The sequence below is a fragment of the Salvia hispanica genome, chromosome 1, assembly GCF_029641045.1.
Source record: "Salvia hispanica isolate PSC_SH4W2 chromosome 1, Shi_PSC_v1, whole genome shotgun sequence".
NCBI classification, from domain to species: Eukaryota; Viridiplantae; Streptophyta; class Magnoliopsida; order Lamiales; family Lamiaceae; genus Salvia; species Salvia hispanica.
The window spans coordinates 4536531-4559020 of NC_142692.1; the positions used below are offsets into that span (position 1 = coordinate 4536531).

At 36.0% G+C, this 22490-nt stretch overlaps 4 protein-coding genes across 5 annotated transcripts; 1 reads left to right on the forward strand and 3 right to left on the reverse strand.

Moving 5' to 3' along the window:
- On the reverse strand, positions 1-4382 carry LOC125217758 (type IV inositol polyphosphate 5-phosphatase 7-like). Its single transcript, XM_048119285.2, has 12 exons — positions 3764-4382; positions 3591-3678; positions 3057-3125; positions 2809-2911; positions 2619-2723; positions 1773-2520; positions 1502-1695; positions 1315-1423; positions 1078-1226; positions 754-994; positions 565-631; positions 1-485 (listed from the first exon to the last, which is right to left on the reverse strand). The coding sequence occupies exons 1-10, from the start codon at positions 3791-3793 to the stop codon at positions 775-777; spliced, it is 1815 nt and encodes a 604-aa protein (XP_047975242.1). The 5' UTR covers positions 3794-4382; the 3' UTR covers positions 1-485; positions 565-631; positions 754-774.
- A 5522-nt stretch (positions 4383-9904) lies between these two features.
- On the forward strand, positions 9905-13297 carry RDM1 (RNA-DIRECTED DNA METHYLATION 1). Of its 2 annotated transcripts, XM_089062337.1 has the most exons (4): positions 9932-10051; positions 10441-10575; positions 12609-12751; positions 12832-13297. In XM_089062337.1, the coding sequence occupies exons 2-4, from the start codon at positions 10445-10447 to the stop codon at positions 13203-13205; spliced, it is 648 nt and encodes a 215-aa protein (XP_088918463.1). In that variant the 5' UTR covers positions 9932-10051; positions 10441-10444; the 3' UTR covers positions 13206-13297. The 2 variants fall into 2 exon arrangements, with proteins under 2 accessions (XP_088918464.1, XP_088918463.1); XM_089062338.1 differs by lacking the exon at positions 10441-10575 and having other exon boundaries at positions 9905-10051.
- A 76-nt stretch (positions 13298-13373) lies between these two features.
- Positions 13374-15992, reverse strand: LOC125224283 (serine/threonine-protein kinase 54-like). Its single transcript, XM_048127659.2, has 7 exons — positions 15775-15992; positions 15045-15395; positions 14574-14695; positions 14288-14493; positions 14037-14211; positions 13810-13944; positions 13374-13737 (listed from the first exon to the last, which is right to left on the reverse strand). The coding sequence occupies exons 2-7, from the start codon at positions 15367-15369 to the stop codon at positions 13531-13533; spliced, it is 1170 nt and encodes a 389-aa protein (XP_047983616.1). The 5' UTR covers positions 15370-15395; positions 15775-15992; the 3' UTR covers positions 13374-13530.
- Positions 15993-18624: 2632 nt separating this feature from the next.
- On the reverse strand, positions 18625-22188 carry LOC125219388 (protein XRI1-like). Its single transcript, XM_048121361.2, has 9 exons — positions 21905-22188; positions 20928-20983; positions 20691-20813; positions 20119-20246; positions 19778-19841; positions 19609-19699; positions 19494-19537; positions 19318-19404; positions 18625-19244 (listed from the first exon to the last, which is right to left on the reverse strand). Exons 1-9 carry the CDS (start codon positions 21919-21921, stop codon positions 18973-18975), a joined length of 882 nt encoding a protein of 293 aa, XP_047977318.1. The 5' UTR covers positions 21922-22188; the 3' UTR covers positions 18625-18972.
- Between the last annotated feature and the right edge of the window lie 302 nt (positions 22189-22490).

A 22490-nucleotide genomic window follows, 5' to 3' on the forward strand; every position in this document is an offset into this window, starting at 1 on the left:
TTGGCCAAATTTCAGTCCTATATTTTTTGTTTTGCTCATACCATGTTGGCAATGAGTGTAACATCACACACTACTCTTCCTTTTCATCATTCAAGATACAAAAAAGAAAAAGAGGAAAAGGAGGGTCTTTATTTTGACCATTTCTAACTCCCTTCTTGTCTTAACAAATAAAGAATCTCACAAATCTAAACACAAGAGAAAGAAAAACAAGAATCTTGCATCCCCACTTGGCTGTCTTTGATCATCATGCGCGCGTTAACATCTCTGTGAACTCGACCATTTTCCAATGAGGAGCCGTTAGAACCGACTCAAACACGGTACCTGGTCAAGGAGGCACGCGTTTCGGACCTCAGAGAGACAGTAGTCTGTCGCCTAGTGATGGGAATCCAAGAATCTTGAAAATGAATGAGGCTCCGAAAAAAAGGAGAAAACGATCAAGCCATGTCGTGTAAAGTTAGGGCGCTCCGAAATGTAAATATCTACATCTGAGGAAGATATGAGCAAGTGAGTTAGACAAGAAAAGTGATCAGAGGCATGCTAGCATTTGTGTTGAAAGATGCTTACCTTTCTCGATGTTTGGGCCAAGAGATGTCCCCGTCGTTCCTCTGTAGAAAAAGCCCGGAGACACGAGCTGCAGAGATGTGGCAACTTTTAGCACAAATGTACTATGTAACAAAAGCAACTCAAACATATAGAGGTTTAGATATGTGTGGTCCGAGACAGCTAAACGAGAGGGATGGTGGTTACTCGTACCAGATTAATTTCGTCGCATTCTCAGAAGAAGCAGAGTTCTGTATAACCATGTGAGTAAGGTAACAGCTCCTCCACCGCGACTCTTGAGGAACAGCTCATACTTCTCCTCAGCCGGCTTGGTGTTGACTCGATCTCCGCCCAAAACACACTAGAAACAGGCCTATGATCCGAAAACTTGGACTCCCCACGAACGTATGATAATTGCTGAAGGCCACCGCCATACCACAAGATTCGATCACACCTTCATATGTTAACACCATTTACTATAAGCATTCAAACAATTTTAAACGTGAGGGGGTACGTGCAGAAAACTTGATCCCGTACCATGCAGGTGTCCTTCGTTTCTCTTTCGGATGCATGTCGTCTCCAGCATATCTATCTGAGTTATGTGAGTATTTATAAGTAGGAGGGAAATATATCTTCCCTTCCCTCCATCCATCAAAAACACGACCCCGTCTCTGCTCTATCCGCAGCTGTCGAAATATTTGTATTAGTCAATTTGCAAAGAATAACACAACCAAATACTCAAAACACAAAGATTTAAGAGCATTAGTATCATACTTGGTCTTTTTCCAATAGCGCTCGCCAATTTTGCATTTCGATATGTGCTTTAGCAGACCGGTAAGGCAGCGCTATTCGATAGTTCAGATCTCCAAGCCAGATAATTCGACTACGATAAATTGTTTGCCATCAGTAAGCAGGTAAACAGGAGCTAGTTTTACTAGGCATAGAATCGAGGGGAGCTTACTCGTGTTCAAGAATGGTCTCGGGTGCTTTCTCCTCATTGACACCATTGACTCGAGGGAATCTTGTTTTCCTCAAGATCTCCATGAAATCAGAATTTCGTCGTAGCTCATCGCCTTCTTTCTGACCAGAGGTCAAGTGACTGCACACGAAGCAAAGGCTCGTCTGGTGCAACAACATACTAATAGAGATGGATCCCTGCAATGTTATTACATTTCAACCTATTATTCGATTGTTTCAATATGAAAAACTGTTTAGTTGATGTAAACACATACCTTATTTCCGAGGTAGCCCATCAATCCTCTGCCAATGCACGAGACCTTGATGTTCTTGACATGTTCTGCCAGCTCGCTCCGAACCCAAACAGTGAGATAAATCCCAACCATTTGCTTGCTAGCTACTAAAGAGTATCTCGAGTGTCCAGGAACAGCGCATCCATTTTCTGGCGTCTCGTTCGTGCTGTAAGACATAGGCGAATACAAAACTGTGCTAGGCGACTCCCCGGGCAGATAATCTTCCTCAGAACCCAAACGTGAAAAATCACTGGCCCTATGGCCCCATGAGTAGTCGCTCGGCCTCCTACTGGACGAGTAATCACTTGCACGAGGACCAGAGGAGTAATCACTTGCCCTCTGGCTCGAAGAGCAGTCACTCGGCCTATAACCCCTTGGATCATAATCGCTAGGCCTATGACCGAAAATTGCCCTATCACACACACTGTACCTCCGATCAAGGCGAGGCTGAGAGGCAGACATGTCATTCTCCATTCTCGAGCACTGAGGCGTCTGAAATGATCGACGTGGGAAGAAAGTTGAGGCCTTGTGCCTGCTTGACCCCTCAAAATCAGCATTCCACTCAGAGACAGGATCAGGAACGGGAGAGGGAGTGCAGCGCCCACTGCCCCCACTCAATCCCGGAGCATTGTTTAGTGTTCTCTTGATAAGAGCAAGCCATTTCTTGGCAGGACCATTGTCTTCAGCACCAAGAATGTTACCAGCATTAAGAGGAACTATCTCTTGAAATCTATTCATATTGAAAAAATACACAAAAAAGTTACAAAATCATTGCCAAAAAATCAGATAATATCAAGTCCTCTCTCAAATTAGAATCACCAATCATACCCAAGCACATATATATCAGCAGGAGGTGCAGAATGTAACCAATCATCTAAGTTCAAATTTCCCGGTGGTGTCTTTCCTCCAACGTTCCATGTCGATACAAAGAGACTGCTCGAAAAAACACAGCACTTCAAAACCTCATGCAATGAAAAGAAGGTCTGAAAATTGATGGCATCAATTAAAGGAAACAAACCTGTAGTTTTGTACGTTTATGATCTGAGGGTGATCAAGGTAGGCTCTCCCACGCCTCGAACGGGAACGTGAAAAGGAGCGTTCGATGTTCTTTGCTGATTTTTCTGCAGAATTAAATTGATTACCCTCTTCATGATCAATATTATCAATGGAACATACTAATTGTCTTTTAGAGAACTTTATATTTTTTCCAGAGATTCATGATTTTTTGAGTTTTTGGAAGAAGATCAGAACTGTGATCCCACTGACCTGTTTTAATTTTCTTGACTGCAGATGGTTCCCTCTCTGAAAAGCTGTTCCTCCATTCAGCACCACCACCTAAAGAGAGTACAACTTAGTTTACCTCAATTCTCTATATCAAACAGCCCCTTAATCTCTACTAATTAAACATAGGAATTCACTATAGCAGGTGGATCTTTGCCAATGCCTTTGCAAATCAAGATTATGTTTAAATTGTGTAGAACTGCTCAAGTGTAAAATATAGTACCACTACAAGTATCTTGTTTTTATTAAAAATTAAATTTTCAATGCTTGATTGTATTTCAACAAAAGACAAACCAGTGAAAGACAAAGGCATCAGCACTGAGAATCAGCAAATTGTTTGTTTTCATTTGAAGCATCGAATCCTATAGATTTCATTAATACTATAATTGAGGTAGTCAAAGACTCAAATACAAAAAAAAAAAATTACCAGAAGAAGAACAGAAACTACAAAAAAAAATTGCAAAACATTTAAATATATCAATAAACTAAGTAGTAGTAGTAAAAATATATGCCACCCACCTCCATAAACAGCTTCATCAGCTTGAAACTCCTCACTTTTGCTCTTGATATTGAACCATTTTCTGATAAATTTCTTGGACCATGAGAGCTTCAAAAAACCAAACTCATGTCAGAAAAACTAAATTGAACCAAAACATTACATTGAATTCAGCAAAATGACAAAAAAAATACACCTTGGATTTCTTGGAATTTCCATCTTTCATCTTTGCACACTATTTCTTCATACGGCAAATTGCACCCCCACCCCACCCCAAGTCCAGAAAAATCCAATCTTTTGTTCAAATCAACTCAAAAACAACAAAAAGTCCTGTTCTCTGTCTTTGAATTCTTCCAAACCACAACTTTGATGTAGAAAGTAATGAAATTTGCACACTCAATTTTGTAAACAGCTTCAACCCTTCAGAGCAAGAATCTCTCACAAGATTCAATCTTGATGAAAATGGTGCGCGCTATGAGAGAGAAGAGAGTAGAAGGAGAGCCCAACTTCACAACCTCGACTCAAATGAGACAAGACCAACTTAAGAGGACAATGCAATTATGAGAGAGAGAGAGAAGGTTGAGCTTTTCTTTTTTCAATTTTGAACTTTTTCCTGAAACAGAGCAAAATCGTAGTAACAGCAAAGAATCAATCGAATTTGAATAGAATAAAGCGATGCACTAACGCCATTTCCTTGTTTAAAGTGAGGAGAGAAGTTGAGAATTGGTAAAAAAGAGTGAATATTTGTTTCCCCTTTGGCATTGGTGTTGGCAGCAAAGTTAAAGCAGATAATGAGAGGGCAAAAAAAAGAGAAAGTTTAGTCCGTAGCAGCAATTGTAGCTGAACCATTATATGATTGATTTTTGTGTTATTCTTTTTAGGTTTTTTCATTGTTGTTTCTGTTGCTTTTTAGTACTACTACTACTCCAATGTTTGTTTCCTCTGCTTTTCTTGGGCTCTGTGAATTTATTTTTTTCTGCATGGATTTATGAATGTAGGAGTGAGTAGTTGTCAATTTTTGTTACTCCATGTTTCATAGAATCTTGAGCATTCTCACGATTTATCCAATGTGCATTTGGTGATCATATTATTACCCTATATCAAGAAATCAGTATAGTATTCATGTGTTTAGTGTAGCATATACACACACTGTACTTTACATTATTCAAGTTTATTTTATTTTCTATACTCCACTTATTTTATTAATGGGGAATGTTGTTGAAGAAATTGAGGCTCAAAATAGGGTAGTTTTACTAGTATAGTGGCATAGACAAAGCGGCAGATTTCTGAAATTGGGGAAGTGTGGTCCTTCCTATTTACCTTCACTTTTCTTTTTCACCTTCCAACATTTTTTCCTAACTTTATGGGACCTATAACCTATTTTAGGGAGTAAGTATATTTACATTAAGTGATAAAATGGGCAGTAATAAAATGTAAACTTATATATTGTACAAACTCAAAATTTCTCAACACAGCTTCAACACAGTGTAAAGTTTCAAGATTTTAATATCAACACAGTATTAACACAATATCAACACAACATCAATCATTGACTACCACTGGAATTCTGTTGACATTTTCATGTTGATGCTTTTTTGTGATCTGTTGACATTTTTCAATGGTCCAGATCATAGTTTTGAGTTTGTACAATATTTGTAGTTTTCATTTGATCAGGTCCCTATTTCCATTTGTTATTTAGGAAACAATTATTGTTGAGAATATCCATAATACTTGAAGCAAGATCTTCTTAATTAAAACAAAAATATCCATAAGATATTCTAACATTGAGTATGATTTATAATTTTAAAAAGTGTTGCGCAATAAGTTATTAATTTACAACATTATATCATTATCAATAATAAAAATGATAAATATTATTATTATTATTATTAAATAGTAAAATAATGAAAGCCTTGGTGTTTTCTATCTCGTTTAGTTTATTCCGACTTTTACTTGGAATAATAGAATTATGAAATGTACCACGAGCACTAAAATACAAAGAGAATACTCCGTATGGAATATAAGAAGAGATTTATGTAAGATCGCCATGTTCAAGGTATTAATAAAAAATCATGATGTTATCAAACTATAAATATGTGTTTGAATTCGATTTTTGATCGATTTTAGTATTTTACCAATGGAATCCTTTTATGATATCTCATTTTGAATTTCTTTGCCACAGTTTTTTGATTTATTATTTAAATTTTTCTTAGTAAAATATTAAATGCATTTTTTTATCGTAGCTATAAATTCCATAATCATTATCTAGAAGCTCTGTCATTATTAAAATGAGACTTTTGCAAGGAAAAGTACCAAAATCTAACTGTGATTACCGAAAATTGCATATACACATATAAAGGGGGCTACTAATTCGATGCATCTATAGGTTTTAGGCACTATTTTTGTGTGGAAAACATACATATAATTAACTTATTTCAAATTTCGAAATGGTCAAACTTAAAAAACATAAATCTACCCTAGAAGGCATTAATTTCATTTTACCATTAAATTAATTTATCTTTGTAAATACTAGTATATCCAAAGCTCTTTGACCGGCGGCACTCCGGCGCCGGCATCCCAACCACCCCGCGGCTCAATACTCAAAAATCATGCTCAACAAGAAAAGCAACAAAAGCCAACCAAAAAGATTAAAAAGAAATAGTAGTAGTAAAGAAAAAGCACTAAATATCATTAATTTAATTTTTGCATTATAATAACACTTAGTTGACTGGCCTTGAAAATCCTCACTAACATTCAAAATAAAAAGGAGATTAGCTGTCCATTTCTTTTGGCTTGCCATTAATCAATTCTCATCATTGTTTATAAGGGGTTTGGACAAAGCAACAAATTAATAAACGTTATTATTTGATTATTGGAAAAATTAGTATTAGTATATAATTTAGCTGACGGCGCAAGTGCTAATATTTGGTCCCATTAATGTTAATAACCTTAGTTAAGAACAAGAAAAAATATACTCCTATATACATATTTGTAATGGAAATAATCCACTAACTATATAACAAGTGAAGCATCCACTATCATTTAGACCTTATTTTCGGGTCCCAAATTTTTGTGATGATTATTATTTTGTATAAAGCCATCTGCATGCTTGGAGAATTATTTTTCATTGGGAGGGTAACTTGATTGTCAAATTTAAAGCCAATGTGCCCATGATGTTGATTGCAATTTTTTATGTATTTCTAATCTATGAATAAAAATGAACCTTGTAAAAGACTATATTGAAACATCCCAAGATTTCTTACTAGAGATCTTGGTTTCAATTCTTTATGTATGTGCTGCAATATATTTTCCACTGTTGCAAACGTCACATGACTTATATGGTGGGGGCAATCAAATATTTATATCTTCCTTGCTAGGTGAAGGAATGCATTATTGAGAAATTGAGATAAGCTAAATTTAATACATGCATTATTAATTACTTTAAGCTACAAATTCTTTCTTTACACCCGGGCAATTATAATTTGACATTTTAAATTACTACCTTTATACTATATATTCTTCAAAATTATACTTTTAATATAATTTAGTTTAGATTATGATTATCTCAATAATGCTATCGTGTCTCTAGCTATCCCTGTGTCGAGTATGATAGACGACTCATCAATCATCATAGTTAGTTACTAAAACTTATACAAATTCGATTTATTTGACTTTATTAATACATATTATAAAAATTAAAAATTAATCTAAAATCACATATATTATCATGCTAAACTAGTGCATATTTCCTTTTATATTTAAAAATACAATTAAATAATGTAAAGGTAATAAAGTAGGGAAGTGTTTGAAAACTATAAGAGACATGGGCCCTTATTGGGAAGTGAATATCTAAAGGGCATGCAAGAATGAATATATATGGTCGGTCCTACTTTGATTATCTTTTGCAAAATTGTGATACAAATTTACGTGACACGATAAATAATTTGGTTTTACATTCAACCAAGACATGATTAAAATTCAAAAAGTGAGTTTGGTTGATTTCTGAGTTTTTTTTCTCTTGTGGGTCACATTCATATTAATATATATGCCTCGTTGGAAAATACAATAGGCTACATTTATTAACATCTATTAATCATATCGCCTCCATAACTAATATCATTATCTTGATGGGAAAGAGAGAAAATGCTAGAAGAAATTCTATAACTTTCGAATTGAACTTGACTGAGCATTAATTAAAATAGATTTAAAGAGTTTTTATATATAATTGAAACAACTTGATTTTATCATATTATGATGTGATCATATGAACGTAGCTTCCTAGGGTGAACATCATGACATTAATTATAATATTAAAGATAATAATTTTCTTACAAATATGTGTCATCTATTTTGATACAAATACTATAATTTGATAATTTATCAACCAATAACTTTTTGAGAAATCAACCATTCTATCCATATTACATTTAATTAGTATCATTTTCAATGATAGATCAAAGGTGTGAAATCAAAGTGTGAGGAGGCAGTCAAGGAATAGCTTTATGGTCCCATGGAATGAATAGTTATCTCTTCTCTTTTTCACTTTTATTTTATCAACTGGATTATATTCTTTTCTTTATAAGATTGGTCTCTTGACTATTCTACGTTCAAAATCTCCCTTTTTCTCCGGTCATTTTCTGTGAAATATATGCATATAATTTTCTTTAAAATTTTCCCGATATAACATACCATTATACAACTAGGTGTTTTTTTTGAAACACTTGAAATTGAAAATGAAATTTGTAGTAATTATTTTAGTCTTTGGTATATTGAATAATATGTGGAGTATTTATTTAGATACATATAAGTTATAAGTTATAATTATAGAGCACAATGTATATAAATTTATCTTTTTTCTTATCCGCCATAAATATAATAGTAAATTGATTGATATGATATGAGAGAGAGGTGATAATCTATGTGGGTGTGGGGTGTGTATATGTGAGAAAAGACAAAATTTGTAGAATTAGGTGCATTAAAAATTGAAATAAATGCTAAGAAAATTAAGTTTAGTCATTTTGTGGTTCTCATACTCCATCCATTGCATGTCATATTCAAATCTATATCCATTTATTCAACAACCTATTCTCCTAACTTTCTGAAACATAAATTCCGTTCGGGATATATGTTCTAAACTAATAAATCTTCTAATTTTTCTGATTACAGTATTACTTGTTAATTGTTATAGTATGAAATCCTAACCATTAATCATTTTCGATCAAAATTTTGTAGTGCCAAATTAGACTAAATTGTCAATTTGTTGCAAATTAGACTCTTAATTTTTATTGTTTGATACGGGCCTTTAGGCCCATCAAAATTTTTCTCCAGGAAAGAAAGAACATTTCGAATTCTATTTTCTTACGAAATGGCCCAATCAAGATCTCTCATTCTTCTATACAAAGTAAAAAAACTAATATACAAATGAAAAACATTCAAATTACTATATATTGCGACTCTGCGGGAAATCATTGACTAGATTTTCAGGTACCTTTTTCATCAATTGGATTATAACAGCATCAATAATTCGTCTGGTGTACTTAATTTTTTTAAATCTGAAGAAAACGAATAAATCTTAGTACTATTTAATTTGTAAGAATACACATTTTTAGTAAACAAGTACTCCTAGTATTTGTTCTAATTTATACATCCTAAACAATGTTATGCTTAGTGCTAAAATAAAAATAGGGATATTGACATCTAATATCATGAAATTTTCAAAAAGTTGGGTTTTTTCCACGAACTTTAAAATTGGTAAATAATATCACGAATTTTACTCCGGGTTTGTTTTTTCCAATGAATGAAAAAATTCTCACAAATAATATTATGATGCGGATTTTTTTCGTAATTTCTCGATAGTAATTTTGAGAGCTTCAAGTTTTTCAATCTTTGAAGATAGTTTTTCTTGAAACACCAAAATTGTTCTTCAATCTATTAAAATCAACATAAATTTTTTCATTCGTGGGAAGAAACAAACCCGAGATAAAGTTCATGATATTATTTGTCAATTTTAAAGTTTGTGGAAAAAATCCAACTTTTTAAAAGTTTCATAATAGTAGATGCCAATATCCCATAAAAATATTATGTAAATGAAATGATTTTTCAAATATGAATTAAAATACATATTTATTATTATACTTATTAATTTTATTTCCCTGTTGTAACAATGGGCTCAGGCTATTTTCAGCCCAATAATCAGGATTGCTGGCTATTTAATTTAGGGCTTTTGGAGTCAATTTTTTGAAATACTACTATAAATGTTCAATCCTATATTTATTGGAAAATCAAACTATTCTGGTGAATTCATGCTTAACTCCGACCAATTTAATTAGCTTTGTGAATAAATATTTGTAATTTGGTGCTTAAAATCAAAATACAGTAATTAAGAGTAAGCACTGAATTTATATAACAAAAATTAAACCCCTTCTCCAAAAACAGGATTCTCTCATTCCGCGCCTTGAAGCTTTCGTCTTTGTAAAAATCGACTGTAAGTGAGCTACTATACCACTGAATTCCCAACATCCAACCTTCTTTAATCCACAATTTGAATTAATGCTGCTTTTATCTTCTCAATTTTACGCTTCTTGTCTGCTTGATTGTTGCCATTTTCTTTTCCGTCAAATCGTCGAAATGATATGTTGTGTTACATTATATATTCTCTACTCTACATTTCGCTTTGATAACTGTAAATTTGATGTTGAAGTTGATAAGAGCATCCACAACGGGCTCAAAATTCGGGGCCCTTTGTGGCCGACGGTGGCGGGGTGGTGGTGGTTCCAGGGGGTGGGGTGGGGTCGGTGATTTTTTTTTTTTTTGCAAATTTAAAACTCAATTTGTACAAACATAATTCATCTCTCACAAAATTTATCACTCTAGAAAAATGGATCCGATCCCGGATGTGAATGCCCTCCTCGATCATGCTATTGATATCGTCATAGAGGCCATGCCTGCAATTCAAACGGAAATTAAGAACGAGATTGCTCGATGCACGGGGGCAGCTGCTCCGCGGAGGTATTTCCGTTTCACAACTAAGGCAATTAGTAATGTAGATTGATGTAGTGGCGTGGGGAGAAGGAATCCCGTTGTGGACGCTCTAAGGGCTACTAGCATTTGGATTTTGTCTCAAGTCTTTCTTGCTAGCACATTAGTTAAAAGCAGATGATACATTGAATGCCGGTTTTGCTATTCATTTATTAACTTTTGTTTTTCTTGGAATTTAGCTTTCTGATGTGATAAAGTTGTAGAGTAATTTCTATTTTAGTTTATTGAAGTTTTGGTTTAGCTTATTATGACATCAATGCTTATATGGTAAGGACTCTCTGGAAATGAAGGGCTTCGGTATATTCAGTTTAGGGGTTTTTTGGTTGGGGATGAAGGGGCATAAATAATTTTGGCTCGTTTTTCTTTTGTTTGTTAAAACATGAATCAAGTAAGTACTATAATGGTTTGTACAGGATCATATGTATTCTTGTACATCTTTTCCTTTCTTGTTGGAACCTAGGATAGTTCTCTGGTTGTTGTGTGGTTATGAGGTTATATGATTTGTATCTCGAGTGTTTGAACTCTTTTATTGTGTTGGTTTGAGTAGTTTGTGACTACTTCGATTATTACAGAGGTTGGAATTGCTATAGTGCTAGATATGGTTCATGATTTGAGAGAGAGAGAGAGAAGTTAAAAGATATGGAAAGTGATTAATGTTTGATGACATGCCGGGCGAAAATTTAAGCTCTAACATTTCTGTTAGTCCCGATTAAGAAGATAACAGTAATGTGTACGTGGGGCTCGGGGAAGAAGGAAATGGAAAGAGAGCCAGGTCATAAAAAAGGCAAGTGTCATTGAAAACATGATTCTTTTTTAGCCTAACCATCTCTAAGAAGTATCTGAAAATCTGTTAGTTGTACATGAACTGAGAGAGTCATAAGTCCCAAATGATCTAAACTCAATTCCTAGAATGCCATTATAGTTTCTTTTAAGTTTGAATTTTGGGTGATCTACATATGGCATCTGTTTGAATGGTGAAATATACGTTGCTGATTGCATTTAAAAGATCATGGTGGTGTGCATTAGTACACTTATTAAAATATGAAATGAAATGCAGGAAAGAGGAACACTAGCTATTGATACGGGAAAAATGGAAAATTCCTTTCGTGTGCTGTGTATTAAGAATAGTAGTATCCCACATCGGTGGTGGTGTGACATAGTCTAGCTTAGTCTCTTGTACTATATATATGTGGCCTATGTTGAGTAATGAAATATATCTGCTACTATTCTCTACTATGTCTATATACTTCTCCACATATATCTATATTTTATTGTTCTACATTGTGATTATAAGACTAGTCTCTAGCAGTAGGCCAGTGAGCTCATGACACGACCACAAGTGCTGTTTGCATTAAAGTAAATGTTTCCTTATTTTGATGTGTAAAACCAAACATATTAGTGCTTGTCTGAAACAATTCCCATGAATCTTGACCTTCAGTTACTCTTATAGCCTATTGGAGTATATATTATTTCTAAGCAATTGCATTATCTATGCTGTAGCCCACACTTGCAAGTGCTTGTCTCTCGAAATGCAAAGAAATAAATGTTACTTATCTGGATTTTGTGCTGTTGGTCAGTGGAATGCTGTTTGTTTATATGCTAGTATTTGATTATTTCAACCTCATTTCATCTAAAAAAGAGTCCTTATGTCTCGACTGAAATCTCTAACTGTAGTTTCCATAAGTTTCTCTAACCATAGTCTCCTCAATTAAGTGACTCCCACTCTTCCACAGAAAAAGAATTATGTGTCTTATTGCACTGCCTCTTGTAGAGGGAGCATCCTCTTGATTCTCGGATTCTGTATAGCTTGAACTTTTTTTTTGTGCCCTTATAGTTTCATCTTAATCTCAATGGCTACTCTAAGATTTTGGATTTCGAATCCTGAATCTGCAATTCTTTCTTTCCTTTTCTATCTCAATGGACCCTTTCCTAATTAATAAAATTATGAAACTTTTTGTGTGAATTTTTTATGCATTTGGCTCTTTTTTTCATTTATATAACAGTGTAGGTGTAGCCATGAAGAGGCCTGCATCTAGTCAGCAAGTAGAGATTTCATCAGACGACTCATCTTCCTCTGAAGCAGAAAATGATGTTCCTCAGAGCCAGCAGCCAAATGTAAAACCTACCTTGGAACTGTCTTCTGAAGGTACTCCAATATTTAGTTCTACTCTGAACTTTCTAGTCACCTTTCTTGAGTTTTGATGCTGATGTTAAACTGTTTGGCAGCATGGCTGTTTAGAAGAGCAAAAAGCTACCAGGAATACATGAAGTCAATCCCAATACCGATTATGCGTGGCGCTGTTATTCCGTACATATCATGGGTTGGACTGGGAGCGTCGATGAAGCAGATCTATGAGCAGCCTCTGCACTACCTCACCAACATCCACTTGAAGCAGATGGACAGGGAGAGGCTCGGAGTAGAGGATGAGGACGTCTCACTCGACTTGATCATTCATCCCTGCAAAGCCGAGGCCACCATCTGGCTCATGGAAGAGATACACCGACAAACCTCATCTCCGCATCATCTTGCTCGGGTCTGGTCAGCCGACCCTATGTATCACACCTTTATCGACGCCATTTTCCCTAAGCTTGGATCTTGACTTGGCCTATTTTGTAGCTTTGTTGTCGAGGTGTTTCTGTGTATGGAATTAGTGGTATCTCTTGTTATATCTAACAACTTTTCTCTCTATCATCTCATCTGTGATTCTTAATGTAACTTGTGATTTATATTCTAAAAGAAAAGGAGAAATGAAGAAAGTACACAAACAAAACCAAATAGTATTCCTTCCATCAGATAATTGATTGAAAAAATGTTTCAACATCTGCAGTATAAACTGCCGAAGGAATGATAACAAATGGCAATTATTTCCCAAAAAAAAAAATATGAAATCGAATTCTTCTTCACCAGCATAGCAGAACAAGCGCTCATGGGCCACGAGAAGGCGCGAAGCAGAAGCAACTTGATGACTGATCTTCGGGTATCATCCCGCCTCCTTTGCTCGTGTCGATTGCTTCCAACAACCTCACCACCTCGTCCATCTCGGGCCGTTTCTCTGGATTCGCATCCCAGCACTTCTTCATGATGTTTGCTAGAGAGCTTGGACAACACCGGGGGATATCCGGCCTTAGGTTCTGTAGTGCACAAAGTATGGATGTTTACTTCAAGTGATAGATAAAAAAAACCCGTGAATTTAGAAGTCTTACTTGTCGAACGACAGAATGTAAAACATCAGCAAAGCTGTAGTTCATGTAAGGAAGATCACAGCAATATGTTTCCCACAAGCATACGCCAAAACTGTAAACGTCGCATTTTCTGTTGTAGGGTTTTCCATCCAGAACCTGAGAGATCAGACATACATAAATCTCAATATTCATACATATATATGATCAATATTTAGAAGGAAGAATGCTTTCAACACGATTTACAATACCTCTGGCGCCATATAGCCAAGAGTTCCCGTCTCACCGGTCATATCCTGGGGGTTCTGCGCTTCTACACGGGCGACACCAAAATCAGCAATTTTCAACGTTCGTTCAGTATCCAACAACATGTTTTCAGCTTTGACATCACGGTGCACAATCTTCTTCGAGTGCAGATAGCTCAGCCTGCGAGTTGCATTAGACAGAGTCAACATTCACTGCAAGAATCTCGATTGGATATACGCGAGTAATGTGTGATTACCCTCGAGCTAGATCCAAAGCAAGTTGGACAACAACTTTGAAGGCAAGTTTCTTATTCCTATTCTTGTATAAGTAGCTCTTCAACGTCCCTCCGGATACAAAGTCCACAAGAACACAACACGCCCTCGATGGAAGTGTGGTATAGCCATCAGAAGGGTTTTTCGAAGGAATCTTCAGCTGTGAAGTTCCCATTGAAGCACCAACAAACTGTCAACAACAACGATAACGTGATAAATAAAGGATCCCCCCAAGAAAATGACAAACTGAGGAAGTTAAGGGCAATATACTCTAGTAACGTTCGGATGGTCAAGCTCGTGCCAAACAGAAACCTCCTGCTTAAACGACGCCCTAATTGCAGCAGTTTCAGCAGCTGTGGCCATGCCGTCCTCTCCCCAGTCCAACAACTTCACTATAAGACAGAATTGATATTACTCAACAAGTTCAAATTTATCAGCTACTATATTTCAACAGTCGAGTGAGAACGCAAGGACTATCGAGAGTTTGTATAACGCAAGGACATGAAGCTCATTAAAGAGGAAAGAGTCTCCTTTCTTTTGGAGGCCTAATACAAGATAAGGTACAAGAGACATGAAACAGAAGGAACAACCATAGAAGAACGATACGAGTTCAAACTGCATAGCAACAAGCATCAAGTAACAAGACCATATCAACATCTCCACATAACCATCCCAAACAAATAAGGTAGACAAATAGTTAAAACATAAAGGAGCATTGAATTTAATAAGTTGTAGAAGTACCAGCAACATCACGAGAATTGTAAGTTCCGCGATAAACAGTTCCATACGTTCCCTGAGCCACCAGATACCGGATCTCCAGCTTTGTGGGATCGATCTCCCACAACTCCTTAGGCGTCGTCTGGCTGCTGTGGCTATCAATGTTTCTTGACCAAACCTGGCTCAGATGCTTCTCAAGCTGCACATCTAAGCTTTTGAGGTCGACTTTATCAGCCCGAAAAATCATGTTCTTGCTGCTATTGGACTCGGGGTTCTTCAATTTGGAAACCGCATCCACATTACATGATCTTTCAGTTTTAGGCTCTTCTTCGTTTGTTTTTGTATCCATATTTGGATAAGACTCAGAAATTTCTTCTGCCAATTGATATGAAACAATCCAACACAATCAATAACATTAAAAAAAATCGAATTGGTATAATTTCTTTCACAAAGATCAAATTTTTATCCTGAAATCATCATCAAAAGGATGCACCAATACTATGAATAAAAAACAACACTTGAAAATTCATAAAAATGAGAACTTTTTTTTGGTAAAGTGCTCCAAATACAACCTGAAAGGAAGAAGTCAAACCTCAAAACCTTCTAAGATTGAAAACAGAGAAGCAATCACTCAAGAAGAATGGAGAAAAGGAATTGACTTTATAGAAAAAGTAAATGGCATCACCAAACATTTTGGCTGAATAATTCATTGAAAAAGTAAAAGTCAATCTTAATTTAATGAAAATAACAGTACCTTTTCAAAAGTCCAAAGATCGAATCAACGAAGAAATTCTGGTCAACGATCATATACTATATCATGAGAGATTGAGAGAGCGATAAAGTGCAGAGGGAGAAGTAGAAGAAAAAGAGGATTAGAGAGAGAAAGAATGAGAGTGAAACGCGCAGAGTTTGCCTAAAATTGAGGTTTTCCTTATTTCCATGGTGGTAGAAATAGAACTAGAGAGAGAGAGAATATTCATTCATTTTTCATTATTACGACATGTGGGGTTAAGACAATTGTACATTTGTACTGTTCCGTGCATCCTATTATTCCAACGAATTTAACTGTAACGTATCACGATTAGACGAAAATGCCCCCCTACTGTTTTTTATTTCATTATAATTAAATACTCAAATTAGATTTGGGAGTTTTCCATTGAAGAAGTTTACTTCAAATAGTAATTGTTCTATTCTTTCGGAAGAATTAGAAATAAATCATAAATTGTCCTTTCCTCGGTTAAGATTATTTTATCTTTTCTCTTTTTTTTCTTGTATTTCATTAGCAGTTATGGACTAACGGTATGTCATTGGCAGTAACTGAATAACGGTAATATTTTAATATCTTCAACTAATTTTGATGCTATAAGATTTCGATGTCAGTGATTATGACTATCAATTTTCGATATGACAAAAATTCACACAAAATTAGTAGATTTGGATCAAGTGTATTGGATTTGGGGTCATATCCGGTTGAATAGTTAGAAACCCCTGATTACAAGTTGGATTCGGATAATCCAATTATTATTATTATTTTTTTTTTAAATATGCTTTAGTTTTATTCTCTAGGTTTGTGTAAATGTGTTTAAATCATGTAAATCAAGTTTAATAGTAAACATTATATTAGGCTTTAATCGTGTAAATTAGGTACGGGATGTTATCGTGTTGTGTCAACCCATATTATATCGTGTGGTTACTGAGTAGTGTTCAGGTTTGAAGGTAGCAGGTCAAGTTTGAGTTCGAGTTTAAAATTTTCCTAACATGTCAGATTCGGGTTAGGCTTTTTTCGATCCAGACATTATGAAATTGACCCGATAATAATCGAGCAACACAAATTTAGGGTTCAAACGGATCATTGGCAGATCTAGGGGGGCAAGAGGGGGCGGTCGCCCCCTCCGTGCGACTTATCCGGACGTAAAATTACCATGTCCGCTCCCTCCGCTTGTCCCGACGTTGCCCCAAAAATAAAAAAAAATTGTCATTTTCGCCCTAAACCAATCTACTAATATATATTTTGCCCTCTCTATTTATTGATCCTGGATCCGCCACTGCTTAAGATGGCAGATGCGTTGTTTTATATGGTACGTTTTGTGTAATCCAAGAATCACCCAAATCAATCGTGAGTTAGTGCAAATAACAATTGGTCCCTATTTTGTTTCGCTTAAATAATACTATTACCGACAACAACAAAAAAATGGCTACCGAACTTTTCTTTAAAAAACCAATTCCTTGCAATCTTATTTATGTTAAACAAAGCCCTTGCTTCGTTGTAATACAATTGTAGTGTTTGGTAGCCTTATTTGAATAGCTCTCGGCCCATCCAAACACTTTTCATAGTTTATTTAGCCTCCTCGTAAAATTATTTTTTTCATTTAATACTCCCTCTATCTGTAAAATATTGTCCATATTTGACTCAGTATGGATTTTAGAAAATGTGAAAAAAAGTTCCAGTAAAAATTTAATTGAATGTAGATTCCACATTTATATATTAATTTTATAATAAAATATGAGTGTAATGTGTTAGTAGAAAGTGCGCTTCATCTATTAAGAATGAAAAAAAAACAAAATGGATAATATTTCGCGGACAGACCGAAATGACAAAAGTGAACAACAAATTTTACTAATAGAGGGAGTAGTTTAACTAAAATACTAAAATCTTGTGGCAACAACTCCATAATTACACATCAAACAAATCTTATACAATCAAGCAAGCCACCTCTAATTCCATTTTCTTTGTTTGGGAATTTCCAAAGACGGATTAGAGCATCCACGACCCTGGCCCGAATTCAGGTTCCAAGTCCCTTCCACGTCATCATTCTTTTAAATTTGAGTCTCGGTCCACAACTTCTCTAACTCTACTGGCCCATCCTAGGACACAAATATTAAATTGCACTATTCACAACTACAGCCTATTTTACTTGTAAAAATTGAAAACGTTGAGCAATTATAACACAGGAAATTCATTTTTAATTCAAAATTAATAAATTGTAAACTAAAAATTAAAAAAAATTGAACAAAATAAGAAAATCAAAATGAGAGCTCCACTTCCAAATTTCCAACATATAATTATAAATTATATAAACTAAAAAAAATGAAAATGAGAGAATCAAAACAGTCTCCACTTCCCAATAAAAATGAGAAAACCAAAATAAAAATGAGAAAACCAAAATAGTCTCCACTTCCCAACAACTATACATGCCTCTTTCACTCTCCCTCTCCCTCCTCTTCATTTGTTCTTCCATTCTTCTTCAAGGATTAAATTCCAAATGCAAAAAAAAAATCAGAAAAAAAAGCAGAAAAGGAATGGGGTTCAGTTCCGGCCCGAAACACCTCCAACGATGGGCCAGGGCACGTCGAGGCACGGCCAAGGATGCTCCAACGCTGAGCCGGACCAGACACTGGGCGCGGCCCCGGGACGCGACTGCGTCACCAGGCGCGGGCCCAGGCCGCAAAAATGCTCCCTCCAACGCTCGGTGATGCAGGCCAGGACCCAAGTGAGGTCCAGCCCGCTGCGTTATTGATGGCCTTGAGGATGTTTGAAGGCTTGTAAAATGTAAAACTTAGAAATAGACAAATTATATGATAATTGAGCTTATACGTTAGAAAGTGAATAGAAAATTAGAGAGCAGACTTCTTATTTTGTCAAACAATGTTGAAGCTCTAAGTACAAAACAATGACTAAAAAGTTAGTACAAACATGATTTATAGGTTTTCTCACATGAGAAGCATACGAAATAGATCAAGTAGAAAGCTTAAAATCCTCAAGTAATTCCCAAAGCATACAGAAAATATGTAAATAACACAGCTCTGCCAAGAAAAACTTGGGGAGTAAGTAGAACCACATATTGACGTATCTCTAAGAGCAATATTAAGCATAAAGTTAGCGCCTCTTGCAGCCTCATACAACTAACAGGAACGACAACAAACGAGTGCACAGACGGTAAAGGCATCTGTCTTACCCTCGGGTCCGAAGAATTGTAATGCTGCCTTCTCCGCCTTCTGTGCGGATCTTGGTCTTCCCGACAACGGGCTTCCCAGAAAATGCTGAGGTGGGGTAAGGAACGGAAGGGTCCTGCTCGTTTTGCTTTGACTTGGGCGGAGTGTGTATCCGCTTGTTTATGTCCTTCAAAGTCACGTCTCCGTGCACGCCACATGGTTTGATGAAGGTGAATGGATAGACAACGGACGAGGCTAGCTTAGGAGGTGTGCGCATGTATGACTTCCTACCTGCTCGTGTCGAAGATGTATAAAGCGGTGAGGTCCACAGGAATCATCATAATCGAACAAAAAGAAACATCACCTTTGAAAACAACATTTCCCCGGGTATGGACTGGATGTTTCTCGACTGCATTAGCATCGTATTCAGGAGCAGCATTGGTGGGAAGCTCTGCAATATCACATTATCCATCATAAGGAATTAAAGTAGAAGATGCAGATGTAGAGTCACAACTGAAAAACATTGAGTGTATAGTGTACCTCCGTTGTTGACCTGAACATCAGATGCTCCAGCTTCACCACAGCTGTTGATGGGAAAAGCTAGTTAGTGAAATCATCTATTGGCAACCGGAATAATGAAATTAAGAAGACGTACATATCCTCAGCGTTGAAATTCATCTCCTCGTCATTGAAGCAGTCTGCGATCCACCCTTCTTCCAAATACACACCACTGGGTTCAGCTGGGCCTGCTTCAAAAAACGTAATCATAACTAGATACGACAAATCAGTCCAACTCATATCTTATATCTAAATAGAAAACGAACCTGCAAATCCATTAACCCACTCTGACATATCAGTAATAGTATCTTCGAGTGAATCTTGCGTCTCCTGAGCATTAAATTGAACAAAGGTGAACAGACTGCCTTTGGCTTAATAAACATGACATGCGGCGAAGTACATATATTTTTCATATCTTAAACTAACATAGCAAAAACGATAAGAATATTTAATAACAAAGCATGACAATAGACTCAAAACGTGACACTTGAGATGGAATTCACTTCTTTATAAATGATTTAGAAGGTGGAGTGATACTTTATTCACATTTGGCAGCACACAACCTAAGAAAGGAAATTCTCAAATGACGAGCATGAGGAAGCACCACCTTAGATCTCAGAAACATCTCATCATGGAAAGGAGGAGAATCAAGGACTTCGGACTCAAACTGTAGCCTACGCCTTTTTACTTGGTAGGGAGGCTCCCTGTTTTCCTCTAGCTCTTTCCCCGTAACTTCTGCATTTCATTTAGAATGTGTTGAAGGTCAATTGTGCACGAGACAAACCTTTTTCTTGGTTCTAATAGAAACTAGGTCAATTATGCAAGTGCTTTATGCATAAAACCATTTAATGCCTGAATAAAACGTGATTCATTCAGACGAAAATTCTGACAGTGAAGCTCATTTTCTAAAACCAAGAGCGTCCTGAACATGCTTAAGCATTATTAGGACCGTAACCTCCAAACATAGAGATTCTGAATCACTTATTCCAATACATACTACTCTACTACTCTTTGGCACTGGTCTCTCAGTGTTACATCCATTGTCCTCTTCAAGTGGTATAGATAATTTAGACAAGTAGTGTCATTCAATTGAAACAAGAAAAAGATTGAAGCAAACTGATCGCAATTAGATAACAGATAGGAACAATGAGAAGGAAAATGTAAGATCCAAGATCCTACCATTGTTGGTTACATGGTAAGCTAAATCTCCACAAGCCTTGACCGGTGTAGTTGCATCATCAAAAGAACAAGGGAGCTGCTCTTCGTTTTGGCTCAACCCATTCAGTAGACACGGAGGCATTTCTGCCAAGAGTAAGAAAACAAACTAAATATCAATGCCTTAGCAACACCGACTAAATTATAGATAGGATTCTTCAAATATCATGAGAGATGGATATGTAGGATAGGCAGATGCACCTATGTTCATATTATCTTCAAGACTGCAGTCATCACCTTGCCAATCCCACGTCTCACTAGTAACATGTGAATCGGTATGCACAAAAGCATTAGTAACAAAATGATACATCCACCAAAGCAGAATATATGTGAAAAACATGATGCTGCAGTTTCAAAAGGGTGCATTCAACACAAAGTGGGTTGGTAACTACAATGCCTTCACTTACAACAAAAATGTACATCATTCAGTACAACATTTCCGAGCAAAATATCGAATATCTTGCAAATATCGACTAAAAACGAGCTCCAATGTTAAGACCCCATCAAATCATTCAGCAATATTCATTCTAGAAACATATACATGCTCTCTTCTACACTTCAATCCACGAACTAATAGCCACATGACGCGATCAATTCACTATGAGGACCACTTTGCAACAAAAATAACCAGAATGTACACCATTTCCAAGCAAAATATCGAACATCTTGCAAATATTGACTAAAAAGAGCTCCAATGTAAAGACCACAGCCAATCATTCATTCTAGAAACACTAACTTGCTCTTCTACACTCACGAATCAATAGACACATGACGTGATCAGTTCACAACGATACCACTTTGCCACAAAAATAACCAAAATGTACAGCATTCAGCAGATTCAGTAAAACCTCACAGCACATTTAAGCAAAATGTCAACACACACGAGAAATAAGCTCTAAAATTACGAACACAACAGATCATTCATCAACACACAACCTAGAAGCATTAACTTGCACTTCCACACCTAAATCCTCAAACCAATCGCTACATCACGCGCACAATTCATCAAAAATATCAAAACCCAAACGCATTCACTACCAAAATCACATCAAAATCCCCAAAAGAGCAGCCACTAAATCACAGACCCACAAAAAATAAGATCAACAGAAAAGAAATGCAAAGCCCCCAAATCTACACACAGCCTCCAAATTCAACCGAAATTCAAGGCGAACACTCACTTGCAATTGTAGTTCATCCTTTCCCCCGTTCTCCCACTCAATCGCGTGCCTCTGCAAATCGAGAAGAAAACAAAAAGGGCGCAGATAGTCTAATCGAACAAGCCACGACAAACGAAGACCATTAAATATAGCCGTTGAGTGTATGTGTATTCATGTATTAGAGCACAGTTTCTGAGAACTCATCTGTAACTGAGAAAATGTTAATGGAAATTCGCCAAATTCAAAGGGGCATAAAAAAATTAAAAAAAAAAAGATATCAGCTTTGAAAACTGACAGAAGCGAGTGATGTTAGAGCACTCCCAATGGAGTTCCCTAAAAACTCCCTTATTTCTCCCTAACTCCTGCCACATCAGCGCCACATCAGCACCAAAATTTATCCCCAGTTTTTAGCCAAGTGCTACATTGGTTTCTCCCTTATTTCTCCCTTATTTCTCCCTAACTCAACATTTCATTTTTACATCATTATTTTTTATATTATTTAATTTTCCCTACAAATGTATTTAATAAATAGACTAATAATGAACAATTCATCGTTGTATTAATCATTGGAAAATATAATACAACGAGAAAAAAAAAACTACAAATA

Excerpts from the sequence above, each read along its gene's own strand:
- LOC125224283 (XM_048127659.2), bottom strand. The coding sequence starts at position 15,369 with ATGGATACAAAAACAAACGAAGAAGAGCCTAAAACTGAAAGATCATGT. Across the intron at positions 13,945-14,036 it reads TTGGCTATATGGCGCCAGAG|GTTCTGGATGGAAAACCCTA; the intron begins GTATTGTAAATC and ends CTGATCTCTCAG. Across the intron at positions 13,738-13,809 it reads TACATTCTGTCGTTCGACAA|AACCTAAGGCCGGATATCCC; the intron begins GTAAGACTTCTA and ends TGTGCACTACAG.
- LOC125217758 (XM_048119285.2), bottom strand. The coding sequence starts at position 3,793 with ATGAAAGATGGAAATTCCAAGAAATCCAAG. Across the intron at positions 3,679-3,763 it reads GAAATTCCAAGAAATCCAAG|CTCTCATGGTCCAAGAAATT; the intron begins GTGTATTTTTTT and ends GGTTTTTTGAAG. Across the intron at positions 2,724-2,808 it reads ATAAACGTACAAAACTACAG|TCTCTTTGTATCGACATGGA; the intron begins GTTTGTTTCCTT and ends TTTTTCGAGCAG.
- LOC125219388 (XM_048121361.2), bottom strand. Across the intron at positions 20,814-20,927 it reads TGAAGATAATATGAACATAG|AAATGCCTCCGTGTCTACTG; the intron begins GTGCATCTGCCT and ends TACTCTTGGCAG. Across the intron at positions 19,405-19,493 it reads TGTTCAGGTCAACAACGGAG|AGCTTCCCACCAATGCTGCT; the intron begins GTACACTATACA and ends GTGATATTGCAG.
- RDM1 (XM_089062337.1), top strand. The coding sequence starts at position 10,445 with ATGGATCCGATCCCGGATGTGAATGCCCTCCTCGATCATGCTATTGAT. Across the intron at positions 10,576-12,608 it reads GGGGCAGCTGCTCCGCGGAG|TGTAGGTGTAGCCATGAAGA; the intron begins GTATTTCCGTTT and ends TTTATATAACAG. Across the intron at positions 12,752-12,831 it reads CTTGGAACTGTCTTCTGAAG|CATGGCTGTTTAGAAGAGCA; the intron begins GTACTCCAATAT and ends ACTGTTTGGCAG.